Genomic DNA, 12292 nt, shown 5'->3' with positions numbered 1-12292 from the left:
GGGCGCGCACGTCGATCTCGCGGACCGACAGCCCGCGGCGTCGCGGCGCGTCCACGGCTCCGTCAAGTACCTGAGCGTCCACGCGCACCGGGCCATCGAGGCCCACGGCGACGCGAAGCTCGCGAGCCGGAGCCGGCGGTGCGACTTGGAGGCCGTGGCCTACGTCGCGCTCTACTGCAGGAGGGGCGCGCTGCCCTGGTCGCGGCTGCCCTCGAAGCCCACGGCCGAGTACCCCTACCCCGACGTCGACATCCACCGCGCGAAGACGCGGCTCCCGCCCGACGAGCTCTGCGCCGACTGCCCGCGCGTCGGCAGATTCCTCGCGGCGACGCGGCGTCTGGGGTTCGCGGAGGCGCCCGACTACGACGCGCTGCTGGAGCTGCTGGGCCCGGAGGCGCCGGGCTGCTGGCGCGAGTGGGCGTCGGCGCCGACGCTCGCGACGCTCGAGGTCGCGCACGCGTCCCTGGAGTCGCAGCTCTCGGAGTCGCTCGCGAAGCTGCGGCGCGACCTCGACGCGGCGGCGCGGCGGTCGTCGACGCCGGCGCCGACGCCGCGCCGCGACTACCGCGCCGACGCCGCGGCGCCCCGGTCGTCGCTCAAGAAGAAGCGGAGCCTCTCCGACGCGTCGTCGGCGCCGAGCGAGAAGAAGCTGCGCTTCGCCGAGGCCCTCGCGGAGTGCTGGGAGTTCGAGGGCCTCGGCTACGCGCGCGCCGTCGGCGCCGGGCCCGCGGAGGCGGCGGGCTTCGCGGGCAAGAGGGCCGCCGAGGCCGAGGAGATGGACGCCGTCGTCGCGCGCTGGCGCGGCAAGCTCCTCAAGAGCCCGCCCGCGAGCCCGCGACCAAAGGGCGACGGCGCGGAGCCGCGCCAGGCGGCGCCCGCGGGCGACGCGCCCCGGGAGTCCACGGTCGCGGCGACGCTCGCGCGCCTCTTGCCGCACCTGCGGTCCGAGAAGCGCTTCGGCCGCGCGGCGGGCGTGCTCGCGAAGCTCCTGCGGAAGGCGAGCTTCGAGCCGGCGGGGCGCACGGCCGCGGACAAGGCGCGCGACGCCGCGGCGAAGCTCGGCGACGCCGGCGCTTTGAGAGATGCCCTCGCCGTGGCCCTCAACGGCGGGCGGAGCGAGGTGCTGCACAAGAAGGAGCTGCGGGCGCACTACGTCGACCTCTTCGACGCGGTCCTCGAGAAGCTGCCGCGGTTCCCGCACCAGCTCGTCGGCGAGCTCGCGCTCTGGTCCGCCGTGGGGCCCTACAACGTGCTGCTCGGCGACGCGGCGCGGCCTGACCTGCGGAACCTCACGTGCGCCGCCGGCGACGTGCCCGCCGTCGCGCGGCGCATGAACGCGATCCTCGAGGCGCTCGCCGCGCACCCGAAGAAGCGCCGCGCGGCGGAAGACCGGCGCGTCGACGCGCCGGCGGCGCTCGAGCTCGCCGACGCGCCCTTCGCGTCGCGGGCCTTCGACGTGCTCATGGCGCTCGCGGACGCGCACCGCGAGGCGCGCGACGACGCGATCCTCCGGGGCCTGAAGACCGCGCGGACCGCGCTCGCGCCGCACCTCAACCCGCTCCAGCGCCGCAAGCTCGACACGACCCACTCGACCATGAAGGCGACGCGCGGCGCGGCCGGGTCATAGTAGGTGCTACTTCGCGGGCGAGCGGGGGGGAGGGGGCCCTAGAAGGGCGCGGAGGGGGCCTTGGCGAACGCGCCGCGGTGGGAGAAGTCGCGGAAGAGCTTGCGCATGGAGTCGCCCTTTTTGTAGGGCGTGTCGGCGCGGCTCGGGAGGGGCGCGTTGGCGTACTTGACGGGGACGTAGGCCATGTCGTCCTTGGACTTGAGCGCCGGCACGAACGGCGGCCGCGCGCGCTCGGTCTCGACGGCGGCCCAGTCGAAGCCCGCGTAGAGGTCGAGCTGCTTGAGCTGGTCCAGGGACGTCACGCGCGTCTTGGGCAGCTTCTGGAGCAGGTACTGGAGCGCCGCGCGCGTGTCGGGGGACCACGACGCGTCGTAGCGCGGCCGGCTCTTGACGATGCGCCAGAGCATCTTCTCCTCCTCGTGGTTGCGGCCGCCGTCGAAGGGGAGCTTGGCCCGGAGCATGGTGAAGAAGGCGACGCCCAGCGCCCACCAGTCGACGCTGTAGTTGTAGGGCTGCTCGAGGAGCATCTCGGGCGCCATGTACGCGGGCGTGCCGATGATCGACCGCGTGAAGGGCTGGCGGCCGGCGTCGCGGCGGCCCGGCGTGTCGTCGCCCATGCTGCTCCGGTCCGGCGCGCCGTCGGTCGCCGTGCGCTTGAGCGTTTTCGAGGTGCCGAAGTCGCAGATCGCGATGTGGCCGGACCGCTTCACGAGCACGTTCTCGAGCTTGAGGTCGCGGTGGACGATGCCGAAGAGGTGGAGCTGGCTCAGGCCCAGGGCGATCTCCGCGACGTAGAACTTGCTCCGCTTCTCGTCGAGGCCCCGGCCCGTGGCCTTGACGGCGATGTTCACGTGGTAGTGCACGGAGCCGCCCTGGCAGAAGTCGACGACCATGACGAGGCGGTCCTTCTCCTGGAAGGAGTGGTAGAGGCCGAGGACGAAGGGGTGGGCGATGCCCGCGAGCAGGTCGCGCTCGAGCATCGTCGCCTTGATGAACGAGTCGCCCGCGAGCTTGAGGTGGGACTTCGGGATGATCTTCGCCGCGAAGAGGCCGGCCTTCGCGTGGCCGCCCAGGGCCTCGACGAGGAGCACGCGCGAGAAGCCGCCCTCGCCGATGACCTTCTTGATCTTGTAGGACGCGCCCCCGCTCGGGTCCTTGAGCACCGCGTCGTCCTCGGCGCCGAAGACCCGCTCGTCGTCGCCGCCGCCGTCGTCGCCGCCGCCGCCGCGCGACGCGCCGGGCAGGTCGCCGGGCTTGGCGAACTTCTTCCGCGCGACGACGTCGTCGGCGCCGCCGCCGCAGCAGCCGCCCTTCTTCTTGCGCCGCCGCGCCGCGTCCGCCGCGATCTTCTCCGCCTCGGCCGCGGCCGCGTCGCCCTCCTCGCGCGCGCTCATGCGCTTGCCCTTGGTCTCCTTCTTCGCGTTGTCGTACGTGTTCCGGCCTGGGGTGGGGAGCGGGGTTGGACGGGTGGACGCGTGGGTTTCGAGAGGGAACGAGGGGGAACCGTTTCTCACGCCGGGGGGCGGACGCGCCGACCGCGTGATCGTCTCCATGAGCTCTTTCTCGTCGGGTTTCAGGACCTCGGGCATGACCCAGTTCTCCGGCTCGAGGTCAGCATCCTTCGCCGGCGCCATCGCGACGGCGCGCGACGCGCGAGGCGTCTACTTGGGCCGGGAAGGCAATCGATCTCACCTCAACACACACGAAACGGCAAAGCGCGGCCCAACCCGCAGCGCCACGATGGACCGGCGCCTCGACGTGTCGCACATGTCCGACGAGGTGGACCGGACGTACGCGATGGAGGTGCGGCCGCCGCCCGACGCCGCGGCGGACCCGCGCGGCACCGTCGAGGCGCTCGTCGGCAAGGAGACGGACACCTGGTACGTGCTCGCGAAGCGGCGCCGCGCCTGGTTGAAAAGCGCGGACGGCGGCGCGCACCGCGGCTGGTGGGTCGCCGTCGCCCGGCCCGCCGCGAAACGGCTCGACTGCTTCCCCGTCGGCGACGCCGACGGCGTCGCGGCCGTCGCGCCCCACGTCGCCGCGTGCGTCGCGGCCGTCTGCGCGCTCGCGGGCGACGTGCCCGGCGACGTGCGCGTCTGCCCCGGCGCCGGCGGCGCGCTGCGCGCGTCGTCGGCCAAGGCGCTCGCCGCGGCCCTGCGGGCGCGGCTGCCCCTCGACGTCGCGGCGGTCAAGTGCCAGGACGGCGACGACGACGCGCCCGGCTCGGCGGCGCGGCTCGTGCTCCACCGCGACGTTGAGTGCGTCCTCTGGCAGGCGCTGGCCAACGTGCTCGACTACCGCATGGAGAACATGGACGCGGGCCTCCCCGGCCGGTCGCGGGCCGCGTCGCTGCGGCCGTCGCTGCCCGAGTCGCGGCCCGAGCTCTCCGCGGCGGACGTGCGCCGCCTCTTCGACGCCGCGAGGGCGCTGCGCGCCGCGGCGCCCTGGGACGCGCTGACGACCATGGAGCCCCTGCTCGTGACCCTCCCGCGGCGCACACAGCCCAAGTGCGTCCTCGTCGCGGGCCGGGGCGACGCGCACGCGCGCGGGCTGTTCGTCTACGAGTCGTTCGAGGACTTGTGCCGCGCGCGCGGCGCCGACGTCTGCACCTGCGACGCGCTCCAGTACCAGAGTTTCGCGGAGGCGCCCTTCGGGACCCTCGACGACGTCGCGGAGCTCGAGCTGCCCGTCGACGGCGGCGCGGTGCCGCTCGTCTTTCGCAAGACGGGGCCCCTCCTGCCCGACCCGAGCGAGAGCGACCTCCGGGCCATGTGGGCCAACGCGCCGCCCGCGGCGGCCCTCCGCGACCTCGCCCTCGTCGCCTACGCCGTCGCGAAGTTCGCGACCTCGTGCCTGAAGCGCGACGGCGCGTCGGTAGCGCTGCCGCGCGCGCCCGTGCGCGTCGCGGTCAAAACCGGCGACGCGTGCACGGTCGAGGTGCGGCCCGCGGGCGACGACGCCGTCGCGAAGCGCGGAACCTACGACGGGCCCGGCGCCGTGGGCTTCGAGGACCGCTGCGCGCGCTGCGCCGCGCCGCCGAGCGCCGGCGCGAAGCTCCTCCGCTGCGGCCGCTGCCGGAGCGTCTACTACTGCGGCCGCGCCTGCCAGACGAGCGACTTCAAGGCGCACAAGGGCGCGTGCGCGGACCTGGCGGCCGAGCGCGCCAGGGCCGCCGCGGACCGCGCCGCCGCCGCCGCCGCCGCCGCGGAGGAGCCCCCCGAGCCCGCGCCGGCGGAGCCCGAGCCCGCGGCGGAGGCGCCGGGCCTCGTGGGCCGCGTCGCGGGCCGCGTCGGCGGCTGGTTCCGGCGCGGGGACGCGTAATGATGCTGCGTTTTTAACGGCGTTTACGCATGCTGACGGCAAGTTGAACTCGGTTGCACTCGAGCTTGTGTCGATGTGGACCCAGCTGAGTGAATCTGCCTAGGTACACTGAGAATGCTGCGGACGCTGCTGCTCGGATGGTTGAGCCATATGCAGCAAGGCCTCCGTGGGCTGAGTAACTGCCCGAGCCGCGACCGCGACGAGCGCGGCCTCTGCGCGCCGTCGATGAGCGCCGGCATCATCAGCCCGGCGGAAGCAGCCACAATCGTCGCCGCCGCGGAGTCGGCGGCCGCGGCGCTCGGCGGCTACACGCATACGCGCCACAAGCACTTTGCCACGCGCGACCTGCCGCTCGAGGCGGTCTACGCGCGCGGCGGCTCGGCGGCCGCCGAGGCCGCGGCGAAGAAGGCGATCGCCGCGACGGCCCGCGCCGTCGTCGCCCGCTGCGGCGCCGAGGAGCCGGTCCTCGTCGACGGCTTCGTCATCAAATACGCCGCGGACGCCGGCCAGGCGGCCCTCGGCCAGCACGCGGACGGCGGCCGCTACTCGTCGACGGTGGCGCTGAACCCGCCGCGCCGCGCGGGCGTCGCCGTGCCCGCCTACGCCGCGCTCCCGCCGCAGACGTGCCCGCGGCGCGCCGCGGGCGACCCGCGGGCCACCTGCGTCGACCCGGCGGCCCACCCGGAGCGGAGGTTCGCGAACGAGTCCTTCGATTTCGCGCATCCTCTCTGGGAGTACGAGGGCTCGATCCGCCAGCGGGGCCTCTGCCCGCCGACGTGCGCCGGCGAGACCTGCGACGCGCTCCTCGCGGTCCACAGCCGCGCGGACCTCGAGCGCCGCGGCTGCGACTGCGCCACCTGCGCGGGCTTCGCGGAGCTCGGCCCGCCGCGGGCCGGCGACGGCTACATCGACGGCGGCGGCACGCGGTTCAGCAGCCTCCGGGACGCGACCTTCTTCCCGGACGTCGGCGGCGCCGTCGTCCACGGCGCGCGGCTCAAGCACGGCGCCGAGGCCGTCACCGGCGGGGACCGCTTCGTCCTCGCGTTCTTCTTCGACGAGCGGCGATGCGCCGACGCGGAGGCCGCGTTCGACACCTTCGCGACGAGCCTCGTCGTGGCGGCGGTGGTGCCCGTCGTGCTCTACATCGCGTTCGTCGCCGAGTTCTGAGGTCGCGGCTAAGCTCATGTGTTGTGTGGCAGGCCTTGTGGCGACTCTCGCACAATCGGCCCGGGTCAAATTTGTGATCGAACGTCAGTTCGGCTGAGAACGACTCTCTCTAGCGCATTAGGCGACACACCCCACCCCGCCTCGCGCCTACCTTGGGCGACTCGATCGCTCCGCCGCGACCCACATTGCGCGACGCGTTCAACGACTTCGCCGACTCTCGCGCGGCACGTACTGCTCTGCCACCGTCGCAGCACCTGCACGTGCGACGTTTCCCATCCGACGCCTCGCCCGCGACTCGTTCCGCCCGTGAGAAAGACCCGATGGAGGTCTCGAATCAGTTGAACGCGGTTCCGATCTGCGTCGACCTCGACATCTACCGCAGCAAGATCCTCGAAGCCGCGGAGACAGGCGACTTCGCCGGCTGCCGCCGCATCGTCGAGGACATCTTCGGCCGGCGGTACCACGGCTGCATCCCGCTCCACGCCGACTACGTGCCCGCGGAGTGCCCCATCGCGGCCCTGCCGGAGACGGGGTGCTACGTCAAGGGCAAGCCCTGGACGGCCACGTTCACGCGCGCCTACAAGCCCGGCTACTACGTCGTCGTCGGCCGGAACCCGAGCCAGCGGGCGCCGTCGCCGCCGGACGCGAGCCGCGACCTGCGCGTCACGGAGTGGCGCAACGCCTCGGGCAAGCAGCCCGCGCCGCCGGGCTTCGAGAAGAAGAACGCGTCGTCCGACTACCCGATCGGCGCCGAGACCTACTCGATGAAGGCCGTCGTCTTCTACCGCAACTCCCTCGACGCGCACTCGCGCTGGAACGCGGGCCAGCCCATCATCCAGGTCCTCCACATCTCCGTCAAGGAGGCGCGTCTCGCGCCGCGCCGCGACAGCGAGACCACGTACAGCGCGCAGCCGCCCTACACGCCGTCGACGCCCCTGGCGCCGCCGGCGCGCGCGCCGGCGAGCGACGGCGACGAGGAGAACGGCGACTACGCCAACGTCGCCGAACTGTGAGCAGCCGCCCGAACGAAGAGAAGTTTTCAAACCCGAAGAGCCCCAGTCCTAACTTGAGACATGTACATTGCGCGTGTGGTGGCCGAAGGCCGCGGGCTTCCACGAGGGCGCGACCTACTTCGAGCTCGGCGCCTTCTCTGGGCGGGGTAGGTTGGGTAGGTTGGGTAGGTTGGGTAGGTTGGGTAGGTTGGGTAGGTTGGGTAGGTTGGGTAGGTTGGGTAGGTTGGGTAGGAGCGTGGTAGGTTGGCAGTGCACCGATCAAAACTCAGATTCTGATAGCCTGGATTTAAAAGTCAACATTTTTGTTGAACTTCAGCACATTTGTTGAAGTTAAATCTTGCGATTTCGCGACCCGAACCAGCGACCGCGCGCAAAAAGCCATCGCAAACGTGCAATTAACGCGCGAATATCATCAAACTTGCTTTGATACGACCATAACCCAATTTTGGCCGTGATTTCAGCCCGCGGACCGCCGCGACACCGCGCCCGCGCGCGCGGTCGACGTACAGCCTCTATGGACGACTAATGACTCTGGCTCCGCCGGCCGGAATTCGATGATTGATCTTTATTAATTAATTTCCTATGGGTGCACCTAGATGTACGTTGATCGGGGCACTGTAGGTTGGATAGGTTGGGTAGGTTGGCGAGGTTGGTGAGGATGTAGGTTGTAGGAAGGGCAGGTTGTGGAGAGAGCATGGGCTGAGCCGCTACAGATATGACGGAGCTCGGTGCAAGTTTCCGAGAAGATCGCGCTGACGAACGCGGTCGGCGCAGCGCGATCCCCGTTTCGCCGTCGGAGGAGAAGGACGCCGCGTCCTTCTACGACCCTACCGCGCGCGCGCTGAGCTTGGACGAGAGGGCTCTCGTCGAGTTTCGGCTCATCAAGGAGCGCTTCACGCGCACCGAGTGGCAGCAGCTCGACGCCGAGGCCAAATCGAGGCTGGCGGAGAGCGCGCGCCACGTCGTCCTGTTTTCGCAGCGGTCTCAGACGCCCTCGGAGCCGGAGGCGGCCGACGCGCCCGAGCCCGAGCCCGAGGTCGAGCCCGAGCCCATGTCGGAGTCCGAGGAGCCGGAGCCCGAGGCGCCGGAGCTCGAGCCGGCGCCGGCGCAGGACGCGATGCAGGCGGCGCTGGCGGAGATGCGGCGCATCGAGGCCCGCCTCAAGCAGGAACAGGCGCCCGAGCCGGAGGCCGAAGCCCCCGGCGAAACGGAGCCGGAGACGCGCGGGGCCGACGAGGCGCCCAAGGCGTCGACCTCCGCGCGCCGCGGCATGCGCATGCTCACGCAGCTCGCGGACTGCAACGCCACGGGCCTCAACGACCCCTTCCCCGCGGGCGTGACGTCGCGCGGCCGGCGGCGCGCGCGCGGCGCGGCCGAGGCCGCGGCGCCGCCGCCGCCGCCGCGGCGCGCGCCGCGCCCGAGGAAGCCGGAGAAGCGCGACGACTTCCGCGCGCTCCGAGCCACGAGTCGGTCGCCGCCGCCGCCCGAGGCGGGCCACGTCCTCGCCGCGGGCGAAACCGCCGAGGCGTCGTCGTCGTCGTCGTCGTCCGAGGACGACGGCGTGCCCTGGTTCGCGGGCGCGCTGAGCCGGCGGCCCTACTCGCGGCGCCGGCGCGTCCTGGAGACCAAGCCGCGCGTCTGCCCCTTTGGCTACGGCGTCGTCGAGGTCCGCGTCGCGTGCGCGGGCCTGAAACTGCCGGCGCGCGACGCGTTCGTCGAGCGCTCGGCCGCGCCCGAGGAGCTCGAGGAGCGCGGCTTCTCGCGGCGCGCCGGCGCGAGCGGCAATCCCCTCGCCGACGCCGCCGCGCGGCGCGGCGAGTCGCGCCTGCCGCCCCGCGGCCGGCCGCGGCGCGAGGGCTCGCGGCGGAGCTCGCGACTCGCCGCGCCGCCGCCGGGCGCGCGGGTCGAGACGCGCTTCGACGACGGCGTCCGCTACGCGGGCACCGTCGCCGAGCGCCTCGGCCCGAACCGCGCGCGCATCGTCTACGACGACGGCGACGAGGAGACCGTGCACTTCCCGGACGCGAGCGTCACCGTCGTGGCGGCGGCGCCCGCGGACGCCGCCGGCGACGCCGCCGGCGACGCCGAGGTCGCCGACGCCGAGGCCGAGGCCGACGCCGCCGACGCCGACGAGGACGACGCCGACGAGGACGACGCCGAGGACGACGCCGACGAGGACGACGCGGCGTTGGCGCGCGAGGTCGAGGCCGCGGGCCGCGCGCGGCGGCCGTCGCGGCGCGCGGCGGCGGTGGCGACGGAGGACGCGCGGCTCGCGGCGCAGCTCCACGACGAGGAGCTCCGCCTCGCGCGGGCGGCGAAGCGGGACCGCGCCGAGGCGCCGCGGTCCCCGCGGAAGCGGCCCAAGCCCGAGCCCGAGGAGGAGGCGGACGCGGAGCCGGAGGCGGAGGAGGCTCCGAAGGCGGAGGCGGTGCCGGAGCCGTTCCCGCTGCCGGCGGGGTCCTTCGTCCTGCCCGAGCGGCGGCCCTACCACTTCTTCGACCTCATCTACGAGGCCGAACTCGCCGCGCGGCGCGCGGCGCCCGAGGCGGCGGCGGCGTGGCGCTTCCCCGGCAAGCCCGCCCCCTCGCCGCGCGCGGAGCCCCCCGCGGCGGCCCCGGCGCCGGACGAGGCGCCGCCGCCCGGCGCGGGCGACGTCTGGGGGTCGAAGCTCGAGCGCTACGAGGCCGCGAGCCGCCTCTGGCTGACGCTCGCGGCCGGCGCGGCCGCGGCCGCGGCGCCGGCGCCGGCGCCGGCGCCGGCGCCGCCGGCGCACGAGCTGCTGGGCACCTTCGTGCCGCCGCCCGAGCCCGCGTGCCGCGCGTGCCGCGGGAAGAAGGAGCGCCACACCTGCGAGCGCGCGCGGCCCCGGTCGCCGCGCGCGGGCGACTTCGGCGGCGACGACGAGCTCGCGCGGCTCCTCGGCGACGCGGAGATCCCGACGGGCCGGGCCGCGGGCGTCTGCGAGGTCTGCGCCGAGGAGCGCCCGCTGGCGACGCTGCGCTGCTGCGGGAAGACGGCCTGCGGGCCCTGCCTCGAGCGGCTCAAGGACTTCGACTTTACGTGCTTCTGGTGCCGCGCGCACGTGCCCCGGCGGACGCTGCGCGCGATCCTCGCCGACGAGGCCGAGTGGCCGCCCGCGCGGCCGCGGGCGGCGAACCTCGGCGCGCGGCGCATGGACGCCGGCGGCGCGGCGCCGCGGAAGCGGCGGCGGCCCGAGCCGCCCGCGCCGCGGCCCGCGGACGCCGCGGCCGTCGTCGAGGCCGTCGTCGCCGGCGACGGTTTGCGGCGCGCGGCGGGCGGCGCGGGCGAGGTCGCCTTCTTCTACGACGGGCGGGGCTGGCGCTACACGGCGCGCGAGGGCGAGTCCGTCGACTTCGCGTGCCGCGCGCTGAAGATCAACGCGGCGCGAAGCCTCGCGGCGACGAACTCCGGCCGCGAGCGGCCCATCCGCACGGCCTACGACGCCGTCGTCGCCGGCGACCGCCTCGCGCTCCCGGGCGGCGCCTGGGACGCGTCCAAGCCGCCGCTCGTGCCGCCGCGCGCGGCGCTCGAGATCCTGGGCGGCGAGGTCCTGGTCGACGGCGACGGCCGCGCGTACTACCGCTGCGAGGGCCAGGAGACCGTCGACGAGATCTGCGACCGCTTCGACGTCGACGCGCTGTCCCCGGAGAACGGCCGCTTGCCCCACATCGCGCGCGGCGCCGCGCTCACGCGCAAGGCGACGCTCCTCGCGAAGACGCTCGTGCTCCTCCCGGAGGCCGCGCTGCGGAGCGCCGAGGGCGCGAGCCGCCGGAAGCGGCGCAAGCCCTGCGCGGCCTGCCGCCTCGAGGGCTACGTGGGCGCGCTGCACTGCCGCGAGACGCGGCGCCACGACGCCCCCGACTTCGACGCGGGCGCGGGCGACCGCGTGCGGACGCGGTTCGTCGTCGACGACGGCTCGGCGAGCGGCGGCCCGCTCTGGGGCTGGTACTTCGGCACCGTCGTCGCGCGCGGCGAAAGCTCCATCGACGTGCGCTACGACGACGACCCGGCGACGACGTTCACGGAGCCCTGGCCCGGCGACGAGGTCGTCGTGCTCCCGGACGACGGCTCGCTGCCGACGGCGGCGCCCGACGAGGCCGCCGCGCGCGCGAGGCACGTCGGCCGGCGGCTCAAGCTCGAGGGCGACGACGACCAGGCGGACTGGGCCGCGGTCAGCCGCTGCTACGTGTCCTACGTCGAGGGCTTCGAGGGCGTCGTGCTCGGCGTGGAGCGCGACGGCGTCGTCGTCGACCACCTCCTCGCGGACCTCGACCTGGGGGCGACGTGGGAGGACGGCGGGTCGTAGGAGCCTGTGTGTAGTACGCCTCACCTTCCGTCGAGGACGCGTTCTTAGGGAGCTCCCGGGGCCTTCTTCGGGCCCGCGCGGCGAGGCGGCGTGCCTCGCCGCGCGGGCCGTCACGCGGCGCGCGGGCTGGCTGCACTAGAACCCCCACTTCTCGACCCACTCGTTGAAGGGCTTGTCGTCGTGGACGACCTCGCCGTCGACCTTTATTCTCGTGCCGACGAGGTGCCGCTTCGTCTCGAGCTTGCTGTAGAGGAGCTCGTCGTCGCCCAGCCGGGTGACCTCGAACGCGCCGACGCGCCACTCGCCGCTGGGAGAGAGACGCGAAAGTTGATCGGGATCGTTGCGTCCGGTGATGACGATGTCGTCACCGAAGCGATCCTTGAGCATAGTTTCGAGGCGATCGACCTTCAGGGAGTACTTTCATTGCTGGCAGAATTCCACATGGAGTTTTATCGGCGTCGTCGCGCTGAGCGCGTCGCAGAGTTGTGCCGTAGCTAATACGAAGAGCAGAGGCGCGCGCATTTTCTCTTGGTCGTGCTTCTCTCTCTTGAGCTCCTCGGCGCGTCAAGGCGCTCGGTTCCGGCGCGAGACGCTCTCCTCGAGGCTCTCACCTCGTCGAGCGTCCGGATCCGCGTCACTCTGGTACAACGTGCCTTCAATTTGACTAAAAAGGAGCCACTAAGAGAGCTATCATCTAGACGCGCTGTTGTTTCGGGCGCAGCGCGCCGCGCTGGGGCGGTGGCGCCGCGCCGTCATGGTCGCGCGACGGCGATGGCCTACCTCGCGAGGAGCGAGGCCACGGCGGTGAGGCCGATGAGCGGCAGCTGCACGGAGATC

The 12292-nt window shown here is 73.4% G+C and overlaps 2 protein-coding genes across 2 annotated transcripts; both read right to left on the bottom strand.

Annotated features, from left to right (window-relative positions):
• Positions 1-1665: 1665 nt before the first annotated feature.
• On the bottom strand, positions 1666-3021 carry AURANDRAFT_27630 (hypothetical protein; the record flags this gene model as incomplete). The annotated part of the gene is made up of 1 exon (XM_009039634.1): positions 1666-3021. The coding sequence occupies one exon, from the start codon at positions 3019-3021 to the stop codon at positions 1666-1668; it is 1356 nt and encodes a 451-aa protein (XP_009037882.1).
• Positions 3022-11590: 8569 nt separating this feature from the next.
• Positions 11591-11977, bottom strand: SelW1 (selenoprotein; the record flags this gene model as incomplete). The annotated part of the gene is made up of 1 exon (XM_009039633.1): positions 11591-11977. The coding sequence occupies one exon, from the start codon at positions 11975-11977 to the stop codon at positions 11591-11593; it is 387 nt and encodes a 128-aa protein (XP_009037881.1).
• Positions 11978-12292: the final 315 nt, after the last annotated feature.

This window comes from Aureococcus anophagefferens, assembly GCF_000186865.1.
Source record: "Aureococcus anophagefferens unplaced genomic scaffold AURANscaffold_12, whole genome shotgun sequence".
NCBI lineage: Eukaryota > Pelagophyceae > Pelagomonadales > Pelagomonadaceae > Aureococcus > Aureococcus anophagefferens.
This window is presented reverse-complemented; position numbering and strand designations above follow the sequence as displayed.